The 27,331-nt window shown below is 34.3% G+C and overlaps 1 protein-coding gene across 2 annotated transcripts in view; it reads right to left on the bottom strand.

Moving 5' to 3' along the window:
- The window catches only part of MTBP (MDM2 binding protein), a 71,886-nt gene that overhangs the window by 33,865 nt on the left and 10,690 nt on the right, over positions 1-27,331 (bottom strand). For both annotated transcript variants that reach the window (XM_030875691.2, XM_030875692.2), the window contains exons 8-13: positions 26,324-26,458; positions 24,192-24,286; positions 23,291-23,363; positions 18,824-18,941; positions 3,345-3,518; positions 2,039-2,146 (exon numbers count right to left, since the gene is read on the bottom strand). In XM_030875691.2, coding sequence (XP_030731551.1) covers positions 2,039-2,146; positions 3,345-3,518; positions 18,824-18,941; positions 23,291-23,363; positions 24,192-24,286; positions 26,324-26,458 — 703 coding nt within the window. The remainder of the gene's footprint in view (positions 1-2,038; positions 2,147-3,344; positions 3,519-18,823; positions 18,942-23,290; positions 23,364-24,191; positions 24,287-26,323; positions 26,459-27,331) is intronic.

The raw sequence follows: 27,331 nt of genomic DNA, 5'->3' as shown, positions 1-27,331 counted from the left end.
TAACCCACACTCCTAACTTATCCACCCCCCACCACCCCCACCTCCTACCCCACGGTCTTCTTTGGTAACCGTAAGTTTGTTTTCTATGTCAGTGAGTCTTTCTGTTTTGGAAATAAGTTCACTTGTATCATTCTTTTAGATTCCACATGTAAGTTATATCATATGATATTTATCTTTCCCTGTCTGACTTACTTCACTTATTGTGGTAATCTCTAGGTCCATCCATGTTGCTGCAAATGGCATTATTTAATTCTTTTTTATTGTTGAGTAATATTCCACATCCTCTTTATCTATTCATCTGCTGATGGACATTTAGGTTGCTTCCATGTCTTAGCTATTACAAATAGTGCTGCTATGAACATTGGGGTACATGTATCTTTTTTTTTTTTTCTTATTCTAGTAAAATAGCTTTACAGTGTTGTGTTAGTTTCTGCTGTACAATGAAGTGAATCAGCTATATGTATATCTATATCCCCTCCCTCTTGGACCTCCCTCTCCCCCTTCAGTTTCCACCTTTTCCAGATACATGCTTAAGAGTCAGATTGCTGGATCATATGGTAACTTTATTTTTACTTTTTTTCCCTTGGGTTAATATGTAGTACCTTTTATTGAAACTAATTTGCCTTTCCTAATTATACTTTCCTTGAGCTAATATCATTTTCATAGTTAAAAAAAAGTGGTTCAAGGAGTTTAAGACTACACAATTACCTTTGTAAAATTGAAAAAGTAGATAATTCTTATATGAATAATCAAGACCAAGTATTCTAAAATTATTTTCCATTGAATAAAACAAAATACTGAATCCAAGGTATTTTTTAAATGCTTTTAAAGAAAAGAGTGGGGCTTCCCTGGTGGCTCAATGGTTGAGAGTCCGCCTGCCGATGCAGGGGACGTGGGCTCGTGCCCCGGTACGGGAAGATCCCACATGCCGCGGAGCGGCTGGGCCCGTGAGCCATGGCCGCTGGGCCTGCGCATCCGGAGCCTGTGCTCCGCCACAGGAGAGGCCACAACAGCGAGAGGCCCGCGTACCGCCAAAAAAAAAAAAAAAGTGATATTTTTCATTTTATAACATATCTACTTAATAATCATTTTTTCTATATGCAACTAATGAGGCCTCAAATTTGAATTAGTTTCTTAGAAATTCTATATCAATTAGCTTAAAATAAGTCCAGATTAGGTACTAATGAATGATTATTTATAAAAACAATGTTAAGACTGATAACCAAGTTAACATTTAGTAATAGAGGAAAAACCTTAAATAACGACCCTTAAAAAAGTGTCAATTTCTTGAATAAAGAAAAATCCATAATGTCAACTTCACTCAGTATGTGAAATGTGCTTAGTTATGATTAAAGTCTAAGGATCAATGCTCACGTTAACATATTAATTTCTCTAGATTTGTATTTTCTTCTACTTGCAGTCTCTATCCTCCAGTATAGCCAAAAAGATATAAAGAGAAATTTTGTAAAAATTACTACATTAACCAGAATAATAAAACTTAGGTGTCTTTTCTAGCATACAGTTAAAAATAATGAGAAACAAAATTTTCCTCGACAAATATTATTATAAATGTTAAAAGCAATGTACAATAGCAATACACTGAATCTGGTGGGAAAAAAGTTACAGACCTTTTCTACCCTACCTCACCTCTATCAAGAACAGCTCTACAGGGACTTCCCTGGTGGTGCAGTGGTTAAGACTCCACACTCCCAATGCAGGGGGCCCAGGTTCGATCCCTGGCCGGGCAACTAGATTCCCGCAGGCATGCTGCAACTAAGAGTCCACATGCCACAACTAAGGAGCCTGCATGCTGCAACTAAGGAGCCTGTGTGCTGCAACTAAGGAACCCACGTGCCACAACTAAGGAGCCGGCAAGCCGCAACTAAGACTCAGTGTAACAAATAAATAAATAGTTCTACAAATGAATATCATATCTAAAAGACAAAGTGTATAAGAAAAAGTGACAAAATAACAATGCCTTAGGTCTGAACAAGTCAATATTCCTACACCAGAATCAAATGCACCAATCATTACTTACTCAGACATTCTTTCAAAGCCAAAGCCTGAACATTAGCTAACTGTTTCTCTCTCTGTATAAGCTGCTCCCCAGAGAAATTTGGAAGTGACAAGAGGTCAAGAGGAAAGCCTGAAAAACAGAAAAAAGCCAGTATTAAAGACGATTTGTAACAAAAATCAATATTCAGTCCTCAAGAAATGTGTTATAACATAATTAAAAGTCAATTACTCATCTTTCTTGACCTTGCATATTTCAAAGTAAATAATAATAATTGAGCAGCAGAAAATAAGTGTACTAAATTATTTTGCATTTTAAACTTTGACCTGCTTCTTAAATTGAGAGAATTTAGGTAGCAGAATAGAATTCCTTCCACCACCTTTTCTTCTACCTGCTTGGCTATTGAAACTCTTACACAAAACACAGACAGAGTATGGGAGCTGGTCTCCAAAGATGGCCTCCCACCAGTGAATCACACTTCCTGCCACTCATTCGCCGCACAGTCCTTCCACAGTGAATCTAGGTTGGCCTCACGTAACTAATAAGGTGTAGTAAAAGTGACAATGAATGGCTAGGTCACAGGAAGCCTTATAGCTTCTTAGAACAACTGCTCTAAGAGCAGTTAGCAACCATAGAAGGAATCAGACTCCCCAGAGACCATGATGTTGTGACGAAGCCCATGTTGGCCAGGAGGACAGGACACGTGAAGAGGAAGTAGGCTCGCATCTGTTCCAGCCATCCTAACCCAGGCACCACGCATGCGGGTTAAGAGCCATCTTACACACCAAGCCCTGTTAAGTCTTCAAAATGATTGAAGCCCCAGCTGTGTGTGACTGCAGTCATATGTGGATCTTCAAAACAGAAACATCCAGCTAAGCCCAGTCAACCTACAGGACTATGAGACATTATAGTAAATCGTCATTATTAAGCTGCATTTGGGATAGTTCGTCATACAGTGATAGGTAACCAAAGCATGGAGCTTGGAGAGAAAAATAAAAAGATGGGCAATAAAATAGAACGAGACGCTTGAGAGAAAGTAAGTGAAAATAAGAAATAAATTCTAGAAAAATAATACTTGTTTAAAGTGGAAAACACTAAAAATTTTCCTATTTGGAATTAAAGGCTGGCCTACTAAATTTTATTAAGTATAATGTATAAGGGATTAATTCTCTGCACTCTAAACTGTCCAAATATGTTATAAAATATTTAAAATAAAAGTAAATTTACTGAAAGTGAAATGGAGTTTGGAGACAATAAGTTCATTAAAAGTTAAGTATGTACACAAAGAAATGTAAAAATGTTTTGTTTTCCACCTAAAGTTAACACTTACTCAGTTTAGTCTCTTCTGTCTTTGCTTTCATCTTTCCATGAATTAAACTGAGTGCAAATGAGCCATTGATTTGGTTGGCTGAGTGAATCAATGTGGCTTTACACTTTCTGTTGCCATTACCTTGTAACAAGAGATAATAGCTAGAACTCTCTCCTTTCACTTCAACATCTGGAACTAAACAAAAACAATTATTTAGTTAAGTATGTGAAAATTCAGCAGACAACATGGCAGAATCATACATTTGATCCATAGGATATAATGACATGTCTATGTTATTTCAAAACAAGGTGTTACCCAATACATTGGGCAGTAGTTGTTCATTTAACTGAGGAAGCTGTTAAAGCAGAGAATCATAACAAAAATGATACTCACAAAGCATATACGTTTTACTTTACATTAATGTAAAGTTTACATATATATTTCACTTTAAATTAAAACTATGTGTACTCATTCATTAACTTTTGATGTGGCTCATTAGCATTCCATTATGTCTTTCCTATATATCCACACCCGTAACGTATCAACTACTATTTCCAGCCTCTCTTTCTTTAAAGTGGAATAAACTGACGCCTGCAAGCACACACAGCTCAACTGGTGGGAGCAGAAGTGTACAGATATACTTAAGGGTAGCTTTTTGGTCCCTGCATGTGCATCCATAATGTATTTTACAGGAGGATTGGAGAGCATTCATTAATCTGGCTTGCCAGAAATGTGAAGGTCAGTTAAGACAGTCCAGTGCATTTTAAAAACAAATCAAGTGAGGGTTACAGTGAAGGTTGAGGAAAAACTGTGAAGCCTTTGAGACTAAAAATAGAAGTAGAATCCCTTTTGTTGAAGATGGTGAATTGGACATAAGCATTTATTTTCATTATCTCCTGAAATTCCATGAAATGAGAATAAATTTAAAAATAGCATAAAACTACAAGAACCAATGTCTGAGAGAAGAGACAATAGCAACTAAACCTTGAAAGCAGGAAAGCAGATGAACAATTGGTAACAGACCTCAGACTCTCAATTGTTAAGGAAGCTGAGAAAAACAATAGGGAAAGCTTGGAAGCAGCAAAATTTATACTATAGCCCCTGACAAGAGACTCTGGGATGGCACTGCAAACAAAATGAAGGTGAAATAGGAAAGGAGGTTGAAAGTCTACCTGAGAAGCAGTTTGGCTCCTGACCCTTCTTATTCTATTCAGGCAAACGACTGTCCTCTCCCCAGCCCAGAAGACTAGTGGTTATTCTCTGGAGAAGGTAAAACAAAATGCCTCTGGCCTGGGAGATACAGGACAGAGCTTAGGGTTGGAGTTGAATATCACTGCATTAAGTGAATGCTTGTATAGTGAATACTGAGGCCCTTTACCTTTCTTCACCTACAGAACTTCCACCATTCTGGAAGCCAGATAGCAGAATTGAGCCTTCTTTTAGAAATACGGTCAGTACTAGTGGAAGGACCAAAGAATTCCCACCTTGGGATTGCCTAATGTCTCAGTGAGATCACCCTAAAATGAAGATCAAAGTCAACAAGCTCCAAACATGCGCTCAGATTTTCCAATCAGCTTTCTCATACCCCCTCTTAAATATGACCAGGCAGCCACACACTGTGGGACGTCAGGGAAAGTCTCTAGTATGAAAACCATATGGCAAAGCAAGCAAACAGAAACAAAGTGACTTGTAGGGAAGCAAAGAATATACAGTAAAAAGAAATCATAAAACAAAAGCAAACAACAGACAAATCAGGCACTAAAATCCTCAGAGAAGAGACTATGTTGCATCCATTAAATAAGAACAGGAAATTGTAAGAAAAGAACACTAAATAAGAAAGAGCTCATGGAAATTAAGAAAGCAGAAATATATATTTCAACTAAAAGGTTAGCATATAAAGTTCAGTGAATCTATCAGAAAGTAGAGTAAAAAGTCAAAGAAATGGAAAATAGGAAGAGAGACACACACAAACCATAAGGAACAACATTCTACCAGGAATATTAGAAGAGAGAACATAAAAAAATGGAGGGAAGGAAATTATCAATAAAATAATGATAAGAACATTTTTCCTGGGAATACCTTGGCAGTCCAGTGGTTAGGACTCGGCACTTTCACTGCTGGGGGCCAGGATTCAATCCCTGGTCAGGGAACTAAGATTCTGCAAGCTGTGCAGCACAGCCAAAAATAATAATAATAATAATTTTTTTCCCAATAAAAAAAAAGCTTCCAGGCATGCTAGAATAAAATAGACACACCAAAAATAAAAATAGACCCACCAAGGTGCATCATCATGAAAATTCAGAAGACTAAGAAGAACAAGTATATTCTACAAAATACCAGAGAAAACTTAGGTTTCTTATTTAAAAAATGAAAAATGAGAATGGCACAAGACTTCTAAGTAGCCTCACTAAAAGCTGGAAAACAATGGGACAACTGGGAACAATGGGAACGATGCCTTCAAAATTCCACTGGAAAAATATTCTCCAACCTAGAATGCTATATTCAAATGAGACGGTAGAATAAAAACTTTTCTAGGCATAGAGGGTCTCAAAAATTTCCCTCCTATGCACCTTCCCTCCTATGCACCTTTTCTCAGGATGATTTTAGAGAATGTGCTCCACCAAAATGGGAAAATGAAAACAACAGGGAGATTAAAGGATCCCAGGAACCAACAAAGAAAGCAAACAAAATTTCTATGATGAAAAGAGTCTTAGATCCAAAAGCTATGGAACAAATCTGGAAAGTAAAACCAACCAGTCTAGATTAGGCAGGTCATAAAGATCCAGAAGAGATTTCTTACATATACATGATTGATAGGATGGTTAATATGCTTTAATGTACTGAAAGGAGTTTCACAACTAGGGGAAGGCTTTGTGATTGAATTTTTTTAAAAAATCATTAACTCTAGGTAAAACAAACTATTGTACAGGAAAGAAAAATAAAATATAGTACATGGCTCAACTGTGAATAGTGATTAGATCATAATAATTAAAACAATGAACATTAATCTAAAATTACTATATGACCATTCTGGGAGGACTGAGAAGAAAATGTGAAATGAGGAAGAATGTAAAGGAAATGAGAAGAATGTCAGTGTGTAGTAAGGGCAAAGTGAAAAAGGATTCATACTTGTCAGTGTGGGAACTTACTATAAAGCTACAGTAATCAAGACAGGGAGGCACTGGTATAAGGACAGACATACAGATTAATAGAATAGAACTGAGAGTCCAGAAATATGCCCTCACATTTACAGTCAAATGGTTTTCAATAAAGGTGCCAAGACAATTTGATGGAGAAAGAACAGTCTTTTCAAAAATGGTCTTGGAATAACGGGACATCCATATGCAAAAGAATGAAGTTGGACCCTTACCCCCTACCTCCCAATATGTAAAAAAAAAAATAATTCGAAATGGATCATAGATGTAAATGTAAGAGGTAAAACTTTAAAATTCTTGGAAGAAAACAGACAAAGGCATAAGTCTTCATGACCCTAGATTAGGCAATCATCTATTAAATATGAGACCCGAAGTACAAGCAACAACAACAACAAAAAGAAATAGAAAATTGGATTTCATGAAAATTAAGCATCTTTGTGCTTCAAAGCACATCATCAAGAGAATGAAAAGTCAATCCACTATGGAGTTTGGGTGATAAATGTGTCAATGTAGGCTAATCAATTGTAACAAATGTACCACTCTGATGTGTGATGTTGATAAGGGGGGAGGTTATACGTGTGTGGGGACATGGGCTATATGGAAATTCTCTGTACTTTCCACTCAGTTTTGCTGTGCACCTAAAACTGCTCTAAAAAAATAAAGTTTATTAATTTAAAAAAAAGTATCCATATGACAAGGCTGCTGTTAGGATTAAATGTGAGACGCTGCATGGAAAGTGCTTAGATCAGTGCCTAAAGAATTCTAATTGCTCAATAGTACCAATTAAAAAAAAAGTCAAAGCATGAAATAAGGGAAAATTTTTGTAAATCACGTATTTTATAAGGGATTTGTATCTAGAATATATAAATAACTCCTACAACTCATAACAAAGAGACAACTCAAAAAGTGGGTAAGGAGTCTGAATAGGCATTCCTCCATAGAATATACAAATGGCCAATAAGCATGTGGAAAGAGTGGAAAGATTCTTAACATCATTGGCCAATACGGTCACGTAAATCCAGACCACAAAGAGATACCACTTCACATCCCTTGGATGACTATAATCAAAAATACAGACAATAACAGGTGTTGATGAGGATGTACAGAAACTGGAACCCCCGTAAATTGCTGCTGGGAATATAAAATGGTACTGCCACTTTAGAAAACATTTAGGCAATTCTTCAAAAAGTTTAACATATAGTTAATATACAATCCAAAAATCCCATTCCTAGGTTTATATCCAAAATAATTTTAAGCATATGTTCACACAAAAATATATACACAAGTATTTATAGCAGCATTATTTATAATAGCCCCAAACTGTCAAACACTTCAACTGATGTGTGAATAAATAAAATGTGATATATTCAAATGACTGAAATATTATTCAGCAATAGAAAGACATGAAGTACTATACTACAACATGGATGAACCTTGAAAACATTATGCTATCCTTGAAAGAAGGCAGTCATGAAAGATGGCATACCATATGACTACGCTTAGATCAAGTGTCCAGGCAATCTACACAGACAGAAATAGATTAGTGCTGCCTATGGGCTGGGAAGAGAAGTAGGTGATGGGAATCAGGAGTAACTGCTAATGGGCGTGGGGCTGCTTTCTGGGGAGAAGAAAATGTCCTCAAATTGATTGTGGTGATGGTTGCACACTGGTAATCCATCCTGTAATAGACTAAAAACCATGCAATTGTATTTTAAATGGTTCAATTGTATGGTGTGTGAATTATAACTCAATAAAGCTGAGGTTTTTAAATTTATAATGATTTTAGGAATATAAGGTTCTGCTCACTAAAAAAGTTCTTAGCGTTTTGAGATATATACATAATATATACGTGTGTATTTATATACAGTATATATATAGTATGTGTGTGTACATATATATATGCTAAGAAAAAATCTACTGTAACTTTATTACAACAGTTTATTTCACAGATATGAACACCCTGTGGGTTAAAGACTATCCCCCCAAAAAACCATGAAGTACAAAAAAATTTTTTGCAATTAGCTAGCAATACAAACAGTAATCCTGTTCTTAAACATCAGTCCTAGAAAAGGAATTTAAATAAAGGTTATCAGAAAGGAACAACACTGTTACCAGTTGTATTTGAAACTAAGATTTGCCAAGAGTTATAGTGACCTTAATTCATTTACCAATTTAGCACCTTGCCAATTCAAGTTATATGCCTCTTCAATCCATGACATTCTTTCCACATTTATTTTAAATCCTGTCACCCAATGAAGGTACTATAAAGCACTTTAATCACTGAAGCCTGTAGTTACAACAATCTTATTTTCCTCAAGAGAAAAATGTTTATTTTAAAGAACTCCCCTAACCATAATGACCATGCAGTCATTTAAAAAACTTTGCTCCAGATTTGGCAGGTGTTAACTGAAGACTTATCAGATAACTTTTATGTAAATACCACAGAGACTAACAGATTTACAATTAGCATAGTTATTCAATTCCCATAGCTCTTCCTAAAGAAATAAGGGAAAATGATTACAACAAAACATTTCTATTTTCATCTGTTATTTTTACACTATCAACTTATAAGAGATTGATTGGCTTGCATGCCCCCTCTCCCACTAAAAAAACATCCACTTTGGATCTACTATATAGGTAAAATGGGAGAAGCAGAAATTCCAAGTGTCCTTTAGTTGTATCAAATTTTACGAATAACATATGAACTATAATGAAGAGATGTACCACTATTAGTTTCATTAGCAAACAAAATTCTAGTATAATAAAAATCAAGTCATATTTTATATCAATAAGTTTCTCAGTGGTTCTTAAAAGCCAGTAACACCCTTTCTTTTCTTGCACTGTTAGTGGGAATGTAAATTAATACAGCCACTATGGAGAACAGTATGGAGGTTCCTTAAAAAACTACAAATAGAACTACCATACGACCCAGAAAATACCACTACTGGGCATATACCCTGAGAAAACCATAATTCAAAAAGAGTCATGTACGACAATGTTCATTGCAGCACTATTTACAATAGCCAGAACATGGAAGCAACCTAAGTGTCCACCAACAGATGAATGGATAAAGAAGATGTGCCACATATATACAATGGAATATTACTCAGCCATAAAAAGAAACGAAATTGAGTTATTTGTAGTGAGGTGGATGGACCTAGAGTCTGTCATACAGAGTGAAGTAAGTCAGAAAGAGAGAAACAAATACCATATGCTAATGCAGATATATGGAATTAAAAAAAAAATGGTTCTGATGAACCTAGGGGCAGGACAGGAATAAAGACACAGATGCAGAGAATGGATGTGAGGAAATGGGGAGGAAGAGGGGTAAGCTGGGACAAAGTGAGAGAGTAGCATTGATGTATATACACTACCAAATGTAAAATAGATAGCTAGTGGGAAGCAGCTGCATAGCACAGGGATATCAGCTCGGTGCTTTGTGACTACCTAGAGGGGTGAGATAGGGAGGGTGGGAGGGAGGCGCAAGAGGGAGGGGATATGGGGATATATGTATACGTATAGCTGATTCACTTTGTTATACAGCAGAAACTAACACAACATTGTAAAGCAATTATACACCAATAAAGATGTTAAAAAAAAACAGTTCAACAATATAAAAACAAAATCATATTAATGTACAGAGGAAATAATATTCCATATTATAAAATGAAAAATATCCCAGGATGATTAGGGGAACAGGATATTCTGGTTAAGTGAATAGTCTAAATTATTGATGAGTATTATATATATTTCTTAAGAAGCGACTAAATAATATACCCAATTATTTTGATAATTATGCCAAAAATTAAACAATAAAATAAAATCTAGCCTTCAATGTAGGCATTTTAGGAAGCTATACACTTTCCAACAGTTACATCACTGTAAATTCTAGACTCAACTTTTGAAATGGTCCTTAGGTCAGCTAGGGAATCACAAGAAAAAATGTTAATTACTTTACATCGATAAAGCAATTCCAAAAAATGTATTGCCTAGCTTGATCCCCCACCTTATTCATCAGACTAAGCTTTGAACAATTTATCGTAAATTTAAAAATAAATCGTAAACTGCCACTGAGACTCTCCAAGAAAATGCCCTGGGGCTCAATTTTAGAAAGAATCTAACATGGTTTAAGAAATAATAGTATTGTGGAATAGGTGTTGGAAGCCTCCTACTGAGAAGATTCCAAAAATGTAGAAGGATTTATAGATTCCACTATGACTATTTCAACCAATTAAATAACATTAGGATCATAAACTGTATACATTTCCTCTTAGTTGAAACACAGTAAAATACACAATATGAAAGCTACAGTGAATAAAGAAGTTATTCAGAAGATATTTCAAGATCTTACTCACCATCATGAACAACAATGATCCTTTATTGTTTCACAGACATAGAAAGGATTTAAGATAGGACAGAATAACAAAAAGCTATTGCAGAGTTTACAAAGTGTTTACCTTCATTACCAATAGTGTCTAACAAGTTTGCAAGATATACTAAACAAGTATATTATCCTCATTTTCTAGCCAAGGAATTAAAGGTCTAAAGTAGTTATCCTTAAACCTTTTTCTGCCTCAAAGCATCTGAAGGACTTTCAGAAACAGTGGCTCTCCAGCCTAGAGTTGAAGAGAGCATGCCTAGTGCAGAGGGTCTCAATACTGGAGGCACATTTGAAACACTTGGGTGCTTTTACAAACTACTGATGCCCTGATCCTCCCCAGAGATTTGCATTTAATTGTTTTCAGGTAGGGCCCAGCTTGACTTTTTCTTTTTTGATAACTGCCAAGGCTATTCTAATGTGAGCTGGTATTAAGAATTACTGAACTAGGATAGAAACAAAACTCTGCATTTAGGTCTAAGAGCCTTCAGGTGATTTTTGCCAAAAAAAAAAGTTTTAATGAGGTATAATTTACATACACATGTCAGAGTCTAAGTTTTATTAGTTTAAGGAAATTATACAATTGTTTATCCATGATTATAATTCAGTCTCGAAAGCTTCCATTATCTCTTTGTAGTCAATCTCCTTTCCTGCTCATGGCCTCAGGCATCTATTGATCTGCTTTCTGGTCCTTCTGCCTTTTTTAGAAATTTCATGTAAGTAAAATCATGTACTAGTCTTCTAAGCCTGACTTTATAAACTTAGTAATATTTAGGTATACTCAAAACTTTTCATGTCTTTTTACTGCTGAGAAGGATTCCATTATATGGACGAAACAAACCATGTTCATCTGTTCACCAGTTGACGGATATGTGCATAGTTTCCAATTCTTAGTTATTATGAATATTGCTTTTATAAACAGCTGCTTGCAAGCATGTGTGAACATATGCTCTCATTTCTCCTGGATAAATACCTAGAAATGGAAGAACTGAGCTGCAGAGTTAAGTGTAAGTTTAATGGCCCGACTGTTTTCCATAGTAGCTGTACCGTTTTACATCCCCACCAACGTGTGAGACTTGCAGTTTCTCTGCATCCTCATCAAAATATGATAGTCATTGTTTTTAATAATATCCGTTCTAGGGTTTCCCTGGTGGCACAGCGGTTGAGAGTCTGCCTGCCAATGCAGGGTTCGGGCCCCGGTCCGGGAAGATCCCACATGCTGCGGAGCGGCTGGGCCCGTGAGCCATGGCCGCTGAGCCTGCGTGTCCGGAGCCTGTGCTCCACAACGGGAGAGGCCACAACAGTGAGAGGCCCGCGTACAGCAAAGAATAGTAATAATAATATCCATTCTAGACAGTTATTATAGAATCACATTGTGGTTTTCATTTCCCAAAAGATTAATGATGTTGGGTATCTTTCATGTGTTTTTTTAGCTCTTCATGTATCTTTAGAGAAATGTGTATTCAAGTCTCTTACCCACTTATTAATTGCAATTTCTCCTTACTACTGAGTTGTAAGAATTTTTTTTATATACCTGTCCATTGTAAGACATATGATTGAAACTATTTTCTCTTAGTAGCCTTTAACAGTTTTTTCTTAATAGTTCTTCAAAAAGGAGATTTTTTTTTTAACATCTTTATTGGAGTATAATTGCTTTACAATGGTGTGTTACTTTCTGCTGTATAACAAAGTGAATCAGCTATACGTATACATATATTCCCATAACCCCTCCCTCTTGCCTCTCCCTCCCACCCTCCCTATCCCACCCCTCTAGGTGGTCACAAAGCACCGAGCTGATCTCCCTGTGCTATGCAGTTGCTTCCCACTAGCTACCTATTTTACATTTGGTAGTGCATGTATGTCAATGCAACTCTCTCACTTCATCCCATCTTACACTTCCCCCTCCCCATGTCCTCAAGTCCATTCTCTACGCCTGTGTCTTTATTCCTGTCCTGCCCCTAGATGCATCAAAACCATTTTTTTCTTTAGATTTCAATATGGAGGTATTTTTAAATTTTGGTGAATTTATAGATTTTTTTTTCTTTTTACAGATCATCCTTTTGGTATATATGTTTTTAAATAGAGGTTTTGTAGTTTTAGTGCTTACATTTGGGTATATGACTCATTTTGAGTTAATTTTTATGTAAGATAAAAGTCTAAAAATTACATATTTTATATACATATATATGTAATTTTTGAGTTTTTACATACGGACATCCAATTATTCCAGTACTGTGTTAAAAGGACTATCCTTTTCCCATTGGCATCTTTGTCTCTATTCTGTTCCACTGATATGTGTGTATTCTCCAACACCACACTGTCTTAATTACTATGGCTTCATAGCAAGTCGTGAATCAGGCAGTGTAAGTTCTCAAAAGTTGTTCTTTCTTTTCAAAATTGTTTTGGCCATTCTAGATCCTTTGCAATTTCATGTAAATCTAGTATCCGTTTGTCAATTTCTATGAAAAGTCCTCCTGAATTTTGTTAGAGATTAGATTGAATCTATAGGTCAGTTGGAGAGAAGGACCATCTTAATAATACTGAGTTTTCTAATCTATGAACACAGTATATTTCTCCATTTACTTATTTGTATCTTCTTCAACTACTCTCAGCAATGTTTTGTAGTTTTCAGTGTACAGGTTTTGCACTTCTTGTTAGATATAGTCCTCAGTATTTTATTCATTGGTGTCTGGTCTAATTTCCTTCCTTCTACTTCACTTGGATTTAGTCTTCTAGCTTCTTGAGGTTGATGTTTAAATTACTGATTTTAGATCTTTCTTCCATTCTAAGATAAGCATTTAGAATACTCTTAGTACTGTATTAGCTGCTTTCCATAAATTTGATATGTTTCTATTTTCATTCAGTTAAAACTATGTTTTTAATTTCACCTATGTGCTATTTAGAAGTGTGTTTAAAATTTAGTTTCCAAGTATTTAAAGTAGTTCTCAGATTTCTTTCTGTTGTTTATTTCTAATTTAATTCCACTGTAACTGGAGAACATACTGTGTATTATATCTATTCTTTTAAATTTATTGAGCCTCATTTAATAGCCTGACAGATATATGGTCTATCCTGAAGAATGTTCCATATGTGCTTGAAGAGAACCAGTATGTTCTTGAGTGGTGTGTTTAATAAAAGTTAATACAGTAAAGTTGGCTGATTGTTTTCACTACTGAATTCCTAGCACCTAGAATAATGCCCTGAACACGACGGGCACACGATAAATATAAATATTTGCTGACTGAAAGAATACTTTGACTCTGCCACTGAAATCTCTTTCAAAATCTTTATCTAAGTCCTTTACCTTTTCTCAAGATCAAAATTATTTATAAATCAGTTACACTGAGTCATTTTAACCTTAGTTTCAGCTCACTATTTTGAAACACTTCGATCACACTGACTTGAGTATGAAGAAGGCACTTGCTTCCTCAATTCAAAATGCTTCATTAGTCCTTGCTAATAATTTTTTTTGCCGAGTACCTTTAAAATGTTTCCTTTCAAAAGAATTCCAATTTTTTAAAAAATGAGGCAACAATAGAACTCAGGATTATGAAATGATCATGGATGACCGGTAGAAAGACTTGAGTGGAAATTCTGATCTCACCCTGTGACCTTAGACAAATTTGTTGATTTCTCTGTACCTTAGCTTTTTCATTTGTTATATAAAATTAGGCAATGATCAACATCCAATTTTTTGACAATTTCATAAAACATCTCTGTGAACATATGGTGAGCCAGGCTCTTTTCATTATACAACTGGCTTTTCAATATAGTTTTAAATATAGAAGCCTTTCTTCAGAAATGTAATAAGGTTTAGTTAATTGCATTTGTTCATATAGTTCTTTTACGCTTTTCCCAGTACCATAATACTTTCTGGGTATTTCACTGCAAAACACTTTTAAAAATCATTCTTTAAAATTGGGCATTGTTCTTCTATTTTAGGTCAAACCATATGAATTGCTGATATTTTAACAATTTTTGATATACAAAGAGAGGTTCAAACTAATACATATGTCCTATGTATAATACATTGATACATCCCTTTATTTCATCAAGGGATGATACATTAAACTTAAGCAACTGATAAAAACTGGAGCACAAATTTTGGTTCACATTGCAGTCCATTCAGTCTTTCTTTACTTTTCCAGACAGCGGTTATTACTAACTAGAAATACACTACATATTTCACTTATTATTTTACAAATATTTTTGAGTACCTATTAAGTGTCAGGCACTGTTCCAGGCACTGAGAATAAAGCAATGAATAAAAGTAAAAAAACTTCACTTTGTCTCTTCTCACTTCTAGTGAGAGAAACGGACACACATTTAGTATATTAGATGGTAATCAGCACTAAGGAGAAAAATTAGAGCTGGGAAGATGGAGATGATGTCAGGAAAAGAGTCCATTTGCAATTTTAGATGGGATGGCAAAAATTAGGTCCTGAATGAGAAAATGACTTTGGAGTAAAGGTTTTCTGAAACTGAGAGACCCAGCCATATGCCTATCTGGGGCAAGAACTAAACCTGTTACCTCCACTAACATGTAAGCTCCCCAAGAGCAAGTTCTTTGTTCAATTTACTGCTGGTCTAGCATGTAAAACAGTGCCTAGTATACTGTAGGTGCTCAATAAAAATATCTGTTGCAAAACTGAGTATTTCATGCATATACAAACATATAAATGCTTACTTCACACATCTGAGCTGTTATCTGTACCACAAAAGGTAGCATAATAACATTTGCACACCTTGTTTTATTTATGTAATATCTCTTAGGGATTGTTTCAGCCCCTCCTCAGTGCCTCTTTTCTATGTTACAGGATAAATTCTAGAAGAGGATGAGCCAAGTCTGTCTTGCTTACCAGCAACCCCCAGATTGCAGTACCATACCTAATTCATAGTATCTACAAAGCATGAATAGAAACGTGACCGACGGAATGCATGAATAACAACATGATAAAGGTGTAAAACCAGGGAATAGTTTTAGGAAACAGTACAAAGTTTAGTCTGGAGGATAGGGGACAAGGAAGGCGACAGCCAAGAACAGTTGGGCATGATTCAGTAGGTTATGGGGAAACAGAGTTTTGATTTAGGAGGCCGATAGTTAATACCTTATTTTGTAGTGAGAGAGGCCATTAGTAGTGGCACTATGAATGGGATAAGACGTTTTCCTATGTAAGAGGCATCAAAACTTACACTAGCTAAAACTTGACTACTCTTTACAAAAGAAGTTCTGTCAATGGGATAAATAATTTCCCCTACAGAAAGGGTTATGGGTAAAATAGAACTTAATAATCAACTGTTCAATTTGATTGTTTCTACTTCTGAGATAAAAAAAAAAAGATTGTGAAGTGTCAGCTTAATCAGCCCTTAATGATATGGCCTAATCAACAACTTGGCTTCGAAGATGGTCATGTGATATATGTCTAATTATTATTCAGAAGTTACTAATACTAATCCCCAAATTTTAAGAGGTGATAATTTAAAAAAATCAAATCAAGCCTCATGATAAGGTATTTTCTTAAAGTTGCAATGAAAGTCATGAAAAAAAAAAAAACTAAGAGTAAATTCTAAATCAATAAATTATCTTAGAAAAAGTTACAAGAGGAAAAACAAATAAAGGGTTGTCCAGAATACACTCAAGTTTAGTTAAGAGATGTTACTATTCATGTTAATAAGTTGTAAACCTATGTAATATTGAGAAATGGATATTATCCTGTGATTTCACGTAGTATAGTGAAACTGACTCTACTGCCACCCAGTAAGTCTACTTCTGATTTTGTTTTAGCATCTGCCAAAATCACCAGGTATATACTTATTCCCTGTGAGCTGAGAAGGGTTAAAGCCACATTTCTTCACGAATTAGTGCAGTGCAATAAACTACATTAACTATGTCTCTTCCTCCAGGAAGCCTTCCTGAATTCTTAAGGCTACGTTAGGTCATACACTCTGAAAGTATCCTCCACTTTACTTTCACCCTGATGGATAAAGAGATTTATAATGATTTTTCAAAGTGCCTTCTTCACTTGACTATAAACTTTACAAAGAAAAGGACCATGCCTCTAATTCCTCAAGTGTAAGAACCCAGTTTGACTTCCCTTTATTTCCCACACTTTGCACAATACTCTATATTATGCAATAAATGGTATTTTGATATTGATGTTAATGATTATAACTCTTTAGGGTCTTCCAACTACCATTTACTAAACCCTTTTCTAACTTTTCCTCCACTTTACCTTAAATTCAGGTATTTCTAAAGGTCCTATCCTTGGCTCTCTTCTTTAGCCATGTTGTCTATGTGTTTTTTCCCAACCACTCCTGTTTCCACTATCACCTTTATACACCCGCGGTGGACTTTTACACTGGGGGCTTCCCAGTATTCAGACCCTTGTATAGTCACCTCCCTCTTGAATCTGGCCCATTCTTGTGAGTAGCTTTAAATAAGAATACAGCAGAAGTGACACTTGGCCAGTTTTGGGAATAAGCCTTAAAAAGTCCTTGTCACCTCAATTTTTCTTCATTTTGGAATCTTGAGTAGCCATGTAAAAAATTCCAGCTAACCTGCTCCAGAGATTACAAGAAAAAAGCACGTGGCAAGGAAAAGGCGTTGAGACTACATGGAGAGAGAAAGACAGCTGTCCCTGCATCCCATCTGAGCCCATCCTCCAAACAATCCACAAGTTCAGTGCAGCCACATATCAGTGACCACTGGTAAGACTGGCAGAAGAACTGCCCAGCTGAACCTAGCTCAAACACAGAAGTATGAGCAAATAAAGTGTTTGTTCTTTTAAGCCACTTAGTTTTAGGGTGATTTGCTGTAAAACAGATAAACAAAAGAGCTGGTAAACTAAAAATCTAAATCTCCTGCCCTGACCACCGTCTAGAGATATACATCTAAACTTCAAACACTAACTTTAAATTTCCACATAGATATTATCTACATTTCAGATTCAACACTTGCTAAAATGAATTTTAGTATATCACCTATTTCCTATAAAGTACTGTGTAAACCGCTGATTTTAAAATTGTATTCCTCAGAATTCTAAGGTTCTAGAGTACTTCTAGAGATTACAATCTGGGTAGATACGTTTCAATTCCAGTTCTTAGTCCCATAATATCACAGGTCACAAAAACTAAGTATAAGCTCAGAATTAAACTAAACAAATCATCGTCCAATTAAAACAGAAAACACTGAAACAAAGTACGAAGGAACACACTTTAGCTATGTGACTTTGGACAAGTAACTAACATTTTGACCTGCAATTACTTAATGAAGTATTAGAGATTGGATCTAAATAATCTGATTTTATAATAGAAATTAATGACATCTTGAATGTAATAGATTATTAGAGAGGCAACACAGTGCAGGGGTTAAGAGCAGAGTGCCTGGGTTCAAACCCTTGGAGATGTTAGAGCTATTAATTGGCAGAATCTTGGTTCACATCCTGTTTCTGCCAGTTAATAGCTCTGTAACTTCTCCAAGTCCCAATTTCCTCATCTGTTAAATGTTTATAAGGTTATTTTAAGTTTATAACGTTATTATAAAAATTAAATGAATCAAGATTTCTAAAGTACTTAGAATACTGCATAGCATATAAAAAGCTGTTAAATAAATTCTACAGAAAATTGTAATCACAAGTTTGTTTTTTTAATATACCATATAATAAATTAATCTATTTCCATAAATTTTATTCCTGAAATGTCTCTAAGAAACCCATGTTTAATATAATTAACTATCTAATTAACCAAAATTTCTGCCTTTAGAACACTGATATTTTATGAATGAATAACGTTGTATATACTATCTGTTGCAGTAGGTTGTTAGATAAGAAAAACATCTTAAAATGATACGGGTCCTCTTAATTAGTAGTAATAATATATTTTCTCATAAAGAAATGTTATCTCCATTTCAAAGTTGATAAATACATTATTTATGTGGCACCATTAAAACTTAAAAATTTACTACTTACCACTGATTGTCTTAGGCTTTCTAGCTATATATTCCTTCCATTTTCTTGAACTGAGCTGGCTGGGAGGAGGAGTAAGTATGCTACTAATGGTACATGGCAATACAAAAAGAGCACCAACCTGGATAAAACAGAACATATTTTTAGGAGTGCACAATGAAATCAACTCTAAAATAGTGTCATCTGACAATTTTCCACTCATATTTCACCTACATAACACGTATTTAGTCACTTTCTTTCCCAAGAATTCCACTATAAAAACTAAAAAAAGAAAAAAACAAGAACACTGCCCTATCTCCACCAAAAAAAAAAAAAAAGCCAGAAAACAGAGAAAGGATTCAAAGTTACAGGTATCCGTTTTACTTCCACTGAGTCATGTATCTCTGAAAACCGTATTCACAATGTTTAAGTTTAGGTTGTGGGTATAATTTCTTCGTATATCTGCAAATCAATGAGAGGTCACGAATTCTATCCTCAAAAGATTTTGTCATACCGAGTTATACTTTTATAAACTTTTGACTGGATGGATTATTGGTCTGGCTTCAAAATTAGAATCTAAAGGCAATTTCAAAACTTTTGTTGCTAGATATCAGAGATTTAATGCTAGTAGGTATAAAATTTAGAGAAACCATGAATCATATGCCAGAAAACATACAGCAGCTTCTAACTGATTGATGAGCAAACTCAACTTATTCATCTTTGTATTCCCAGTGCTGGGCACACAGAGGTTTGTTAAATATTTGTCCCCCCAACCCACCATAATATATTTAGGTAAATTCTCAGTTTTGTTAAGCACTGAATAAAACAAACTGCAACCTTGAAAGCTGTATTTTGCCTGTTATTTTAGAAATGTAAGCTACAAAATCAGTACATCCCAATAAATACATTTTTTTTTTTTTTTTTTTTTTTTTTTTTTACTTTTCGGGAAATTTAGGCAAGGCATTTGCTATCAATCTCAAATCTAATGCAAAATCACTTTTAACTGTCCTATGTAGATAGAAGGGTTACATGAGATATGTGACACAAAGTTAATTAATACTTTTAGTTGCTATTTATTATTTTTACTTACGTATTCTTAACTAACGAATATGAAAATAAGTCTATCAGGAGTAAAACAAGGAAGGTAAAATTAAATATGCTTATTTTTCTTGATTATTATAGCCATAACCTTTTTATTTTAAGTCAAATGTATTTTACATAGTCAAGCATTAGATATTAAAAATAAAAATATTTAGGAATGGAAAATAATCATTAACTATAAAAGATATATATTAAATTTCCTAAACACTAAGTCCTAGTTCTTCCTTCTTGCTTAAGTAAGACTTCTTAGACCAAAATGCATAACAAAACTGTCTGGCCCAAAGGGTGACAAAGCTGTAATGTGAGTATGCCAGATCAGGGCCCAACTATAGCTTAACAATTATAAAACTGTTACAATTATAGTTACAGCTTAACAATGTAAAGATACTAAATGCAGTTCATTGCATAATTTATACCCTGACATAAATGTGTCCTGACCCATCAGCAAAGGAAGTGACCACATTTCTGAGACAGCCTATTTTTGATTAAACATTTGCTACAAATATGAAAATAAACTTTTCTAAATCCCATAAGCTATAATTCCCTACAAAATAAATTTATGTCAATAGTTCACACTACATTCACAAAAAACTTGGATTCTGATAACTTGTTCTCACTCATACACTAATCATTAGATATACTTTGAGAGACTTGAGGATGATCCTTTTATGTTAACATTCTATTCCAAAATTTAACAGCCAAATAACATTTCAAACCCAAGTTTCAAAACTTTGATTCAGTCTTTTCAGCAGGCAAACCCCCAAACAAGCAGGCACTATGGCAATCATGTTTTTAGCCTTATAAATTCTCCTCTTTAATAAAAATAATCCCTGTCCATGTGATTAATAGACATCATGATTCCCTAACAACCCTATCTTGCCTTTTCTAATCTAATAAAATAAGTTTTCCTCTAAAAGGCTTTTATTTTTATTCTGAGGCTAATCAAACATCTTTTTTAAGCTCAAAAGTTGACTTAGGATCACATAAAGCACTAGAATTTAAGCACTTTGACAGCTTCCCAAGGAGGGGACTTGTCCACTTTATTCTCTCCAGTATTCTCTCCAGTTGCAACAAGCAACTGGCAGGCAGTCCAAAAAACAAAAAGAAAAGTTGAATAAATAAATGAAAACCATGAAGCACTGGGATTATTTCAAGGAATGACCGTGGAATTCAATTTTTTTTTCAAAAATGTAAAAGACTAACTATGACACAGTGTAAAAGGACAGTGATCTGCTTCACATTTAGAGATTTAGCCAAATTACATAATGTATGTTTCTAAAAGTTATCCCTTTGCTGAATTAAAGTAGGAACATATATTTAAAGTTCTATTTATTTGTCCCCGACTGATAAAGTGTAGTCCAATATTTCAGTCATTGTCCGAGAAGCAATAAAAATGACAATCTAATACAACAAATTTAAAATAAAACAATTGAAAATACTATATTAATAGATATCAATAGTTTAGTTTTCTTCTAGGATTAGAGTTGCCTATCTTCAATATCTAGATGGGTTAAGAATTATTTTATAACCGAGTTAAATTATAGGTATATGTCTGATTTTGACTTGAAACATTACCTATAATACTAATTCCTAAAAATTTCATCATAACTTCAAAATATCTAGAGGATATCTAGTGCTTTATAAATTTCAGGAAAATGTTTCACTTAAGTGTGTCTATCATTTGGGCCACATAAACTTCAAAGACAAGAATTAGATAGCAACCATCATTTGTATCATACTGTACAGTTTATAAAATATATTCCAATTTGGTTTTCATTACAACGTTTTGAAATAGGCAAAACAGGAATTATTATTTCCAGTTCACAATTTAAAAAGCTATAAACCAGTGAGTGGCAGAGCTAGGACTTAAATCAAAGTTTTCTAAAGTACATGTTCTTTTACTTGAGACTTTCTACTATATCATATTCCCTCCCTCCCTTATTTGATAATATAGGTGAGATGACTAATGATAAATGACATTCTCATTTCCTGGATAGGGTTACACAGTGAACTATTTAGCTACTTGGGTTAAAATATGAACAGAGTTGTTTGTTTGTTTTTATTCTTAGTGCTTTTTCTTCTTCTGTTTTTTTTTTTAACTATACCACTTCACAAGACTTCTGTGTGCAAATTTCTGTAGAGATGTACGATCTTATTAGCCTGTTTAAAGTACACCATCCACCCTACTACCCTATCTCAGCCTGCTTATTTTCTTCATACCTCTTATTTTCTATTTTTCCTACCAAAATGTAAGTTCCATGAGGGCAGAGTCTTCATCTGTACAATCCATCATTGGAGCCCTAATATCTAATACAATGCATAAAGTAGAACTAATGTTGAATAAACAAAAAAAGAAATTTTAAATTTCAAAATGTAGCACATTGGGTACTTCAGAGGTGAAAAAACAGGCTAACATTATCTTCAGACTGTTCCTTTAAAGGCCATTTCATCAAATAAATACTCTGATACACTGCTGCAAGTCAAAATTTTGAGGTTGCAAGTCAAAATTTTAAGTTATTATATAGCCAAGCATCTTAAGGCCAAAATCATATTTTCTTTACTACATCAGTTTTCTAAGGGAACTATAACCAAGATTTGATTAATAGTGCCATGGGGAAACCATAATTATAACAATCATTTTTCTCCCTGCAGGACTATTTGATAATTCAGTACTTGTTGTTAAAATAATAAGAAAATGTTATGCAAATATTGCCAATGAACATTTTGTGCATTAAAAATTGTTTTCATAGAAACAAGGTAGTTGAGCAAATAACCAGAAAGAAAATTTTAGTTTTTCCTATTGAAAACTGTACTTGACTTAATATGATTCCACTTAAAATTCTTTATGTTGTAGTTAAAAATTTTTTTAAATATACCAATTCTACCATATCATTATATGTTTTAAATATATATATATAAACTAGTCAAATAGCTGAAAATCTTCTAAACATCACCAAAATTAAAAAAGAACTGAAAACTTACAAATGATAATTTAGTGAAGTTTGAGACATTTTTCTCACCTCCACCTACCCATCCTACCATGAGAAAGATAATGCAAGCATATACATATCTTGCCACAGAACTGAAATCAGATGTGAAAGGGGCAGGTTAACAATAACCTAATGTGTTCTAAAAGCAATTATCATCATGAAGCTAATTTTTGAAAATCTCTTCTAAAAAAAAAACATCACTTCATGTCTGCAGAAGACTTTGGGGTTATTATGAAAAGTCCAAAGTATCTTAACATGAATTAGGACCAAAACCTTATGTTAAGTTAAAGAAACCAAATCATCACACAGAAACAGATTTTAAAAAATACATTCCCTTTTCTCACACATCTGTAAATGTTAAGTTAAAAACAAAACAAAAACAAAAAAACACCCTCTATACCTTGCCACACAGGGAAGAAACCTGCTCCAACAGCAGCTTGGAATTCTGTTTGGTATTGTTTTCTGTCAGTCCTCTGCACTAAGGAGTTAAAGAAATGATGAAATGGTAATTGTCAAATAATTCAACTCCCTAAAATAAGTTTGATTCTCCAATTCACAAGGTGCTTAAATTCACTGATCAACATTTTTAACTGTGGGAACTCACAATTACTCCTTTCCAAGGACAATTATTTTTCTGATTCTGAAAATACATCAAGAAATAGTGATACTATAAATAGCATTACTCTAAACTATTAGAACCAGAGATTTGTACAAACTGGAGCTTCTGAATAAAAATTCAAGAACACTGTACTAGGGTTTCATTTCTGGCCAACAACAAATTCTTTTTATATAAAATATTGTTCTTAGATCTGTTCCTAAAACTTCTTAGATATATTTTCTTAAAAAAGAGTCTAAAATATGTTGAATATTTACAGACATATGTGATAGCATTCTTATTTACTTAAGTATTTAAAAAGATACAGTGGACTGGCACTTGTATCTATCCTGCCAATGGCAAGAGAAACATCTGAACATTCCAATAGTATATAAATTATTTTGTTTTTCTTCACAGATCCCTAACATTTCTCCCTCTTACCTACCCCATAAGCAATGAGTAATAATTTCAGGAAGTCTTCTGCCTATTCTAGAGGCATAAATATCGTGCCTGAAGGAGTATTCTTTTTTTGCAAGTTGTAGAATTTCTCTTAAAGCAATGGCAATGAAAAGTATACTGATATTATAAAAAAGAAAAACAACAACAAAAGTATGGGCAAATATTTAAATGTGGTGGTACCAGGAAACAGTCTTACTTGACACAGAAAAATTGTGATCTATAATGAACATGTAAATGAAAAGGATACAACTCAAATTCAATGTCTGACATATAGCAGGAAGGTAGGTCTGATAATTTTATCATCTGCACAAATTCTAAAGCAGGGCCATAATAATGAAAAACCTAAAAAAGAAATTAAAATTATGTAAGACTTTAAATACTATAAATAAAATGAAAGTGAACAAATTAGTGATCAGGGTTTAAATCTTTAAAATGGGTCTTAAAAAGCACGTATTTACATATTATGCAAGACAAACACTTAATTCTCTATCAAAGATAAGAATTTCTTCCGTATCAATTCTACCTTTCCAAGTGGAGAGATATGGAGATTTCTTACTAACTGGAAAGAGTTTTAACAGGAGGAAAATGAGTATAGAAAGAGGCAAGCAACAGAGGACAAGAGTTCTCAACTTTTCCTGTTTATCTCTAGGAAGACAGACAGATAAGCCAGGAGGCTAGGATGTTGAAGAGGGTCTGCGAAACTGAGAAAGAGAAAGAAAAGACACTCCAGGATGAACTTTGGAATGCTGAGATTAAAAAAAAAAAACAAAAAACAAAACAAAGTCCTTGGAGGAAATACTAAAGTAATTAAAGAGAGAACTAGTAAAACAAGAATACTAATTAACAAAGAAAGCTCCACTCAGAGAAATAAAATTCAGTATTTCTTTGGATAGAGTCTAAAACTAAACTAAGAGTGAGCTAGTGAAGAAGGTAATTCAAGAGTTGGGGCTAGAGTGCTTCACAAGAAGGGCAAAGAAAAGCAAACACATCTTCAAACACACAAAGTTTTAAACTTGCAGAAAGCTGAGTAATTTCATCATATATGATTATGTGTATGTATGTGTATGTGTGTATACACACACCTAGTGTGTATATATATATATGTATGTATGCATGTATTTGTTTATGCATAGAGAGGCTTACATTTATTTAAGACGTTGAACCCTAAATTTCTCTCAATAGCAGCAAAAATCAGACACATTATTCATACTTGAATGGTGTACTACCAAAGAAGAAAAGTTGAGGTCATCAATCTTATGATTATAATCTTTAGAAAAGAATTTAATATTCCTGTGAAAGATGGTCATGGTAAGTTACTTAAAGTAAGTAATTCTGAACTATTAGGAAATGTGTCAACATCAGAAATATGTCTTTTGTACCACCCTTTGATCAGAAAATATTACCCATCAATCTGACATCCTTGCAACTTCATGACCACTATGTTTTGTGCATTCTTGAAATGCATCCTTCAAAGTGAATTTCTAAAGTGCTTCTATATAAATACTTCTTCTTCTATTATTTGTCCAATGTGAAAAAAAAAGCGAACCAAACCCCTCTTAATTATTATACTTTATAATTACTTGCATTTTAAGAATAAATCTATGGAGACATGGGACAAGAATCAATACCTCTTAAACTGTAAATGAAGCAAATGTCAGGCCCTATATCAGATGCTAAGCTCTTACTTCATTTAACCCTCATAATTTTGTAAGATAGTGTTTATTACTATCTCCATTTCATAAATGAATTAATCAATCTACCCAAGGTGACAATACCTCATAGGTGACAAAGTCAGGTTTCAAACCGAGGTCTACCTAACATCAAAGCCTGTTCTCTTTCCACTGTATCATACGCCCTTCAAACTGAGTCTTAGAAAGGTCACATGGTAAAGTTCAAATCAAAAGTGGTTTCAGGGGCTTCCCTGGTGGCGCAGTGGTTGAGAGTCCGCCTGCCAATGCAGGGGACACGGGTTCGTGACCCGGTCCGGGAAGATCCCACATGCCGCGGAGCGGCTGGGCCCGTGAGCCATGGCCGCTGAGCCTGCGCGTCCGGAGCCTGTGCTCCGCAACGAGAGAGGCCACAACAGTGAGAGGCCCACGTACCGCAAAAAAAAAAAAAAAATAAATAAGTGGTTTCAGGCCTATACTGATCTAAAGTTAGGATCGTTCCATTTTGAAAACAATTTAAAACAATGATAGTTTTGCCAACATTCAATACTGATAATACAGTATAATTTAAGCACTTAATTATAATTATAGTAAAAGTTATGCAAGTGAGCACACTTAAGCACATATATTAGTAATGTTAATTAAAGATTCAAACATATCTTATAAAATATTCATGAATAGATGATGGCAAAAACAATTAAACATAGATTACCTTTGGCAAAATACTCTTATCCTTTGATGGTATTATCTTTTTGTCAAGAAAGCAAGTTTTTAAATTAGATGTACTAAAATTCTTAGGTGTGACTCCCTTTAAACAAAATTCAGGAAAACTAATTTCACATCCAAACTGAAAAGAAACGAAGAGAACACAGTTACAGGCATCATGAATTAAGTTACAAAGATTAATACATCTTATTGCAATGTAAAAGTTGAGAGGAAAACCATATGTAAATTTATTTTTGATCCTCAGTTCAAAATGCAGTTCTTCCATTTATGTACATATCATTCGTATTTCAACTTTCACATGAATTTTTCATGAAAAGCTCTCCTTGGCCTTTCACTAGCCCACAAGAGGATACTAAGCCCATTCTCCGCAACCAGAGAACAAAGCAACCCCCTTTACATATAGTTGTTCAGTACCTGCTTCCTACTGTCTTAAGTTCTGCAAAAATAGAACTTGCTTGTCTCATTCACCACTAGATCCTTAGTGCCTCACACATAGTTTGCTTTCAATATAAGTTGTTGATAAAAAGATCAATTCCTGCAGAAGTAGTAATAATAGGGGTACTAACAGTAATGGTAATGACAATGATAGGTAACACTTACTGAATGGTTACTTTGTGCTTTAAATAATTTAAACCTCATAAAAATCTGAGTTAGGAACTACTATTATACCTGTCTTACAGATAAAGATAACTGTGGCACCAAGAGGCTAAATATTATCTAACATTTCACATAAAACTAGCAAGAAACAGAATTAGGATTTGAATGCAGGCAATCTTAACTCTAGAATCTATGTCCTTAATCACTATAATGCCCCTAGGCTAAAAGCTATTCTCCACCAAAAAAAGTGATTTCAAGTTTTAAATGCAGCCTGGGGAGATATGGACATTTAATTTCTTATCCATAAAAGAATAAAAGAATCACAGAACCCTGCCATTATCTGTCCGTATGTAGACATGCAATTTCAAAAAATGTATACAAAAGTAATTCTCCTAGC

Source organism: Globicephala melas, chromosome 17 (genome assembly GCF_963455315.2).
Source record: "Globicephala melas chromosome 17, mGloMel1.2, whole genome shotgun sequence".
Classification (NCBI taxonomy): Eukaryota; Metazoa; Chordata; class Mammalia; order Artiodactyla; family Delphinidae; genus Globicephala; species Globicephala melas.
This window is presented reverse-complemented; position numbering and strand designations above follow the sequence as displayed.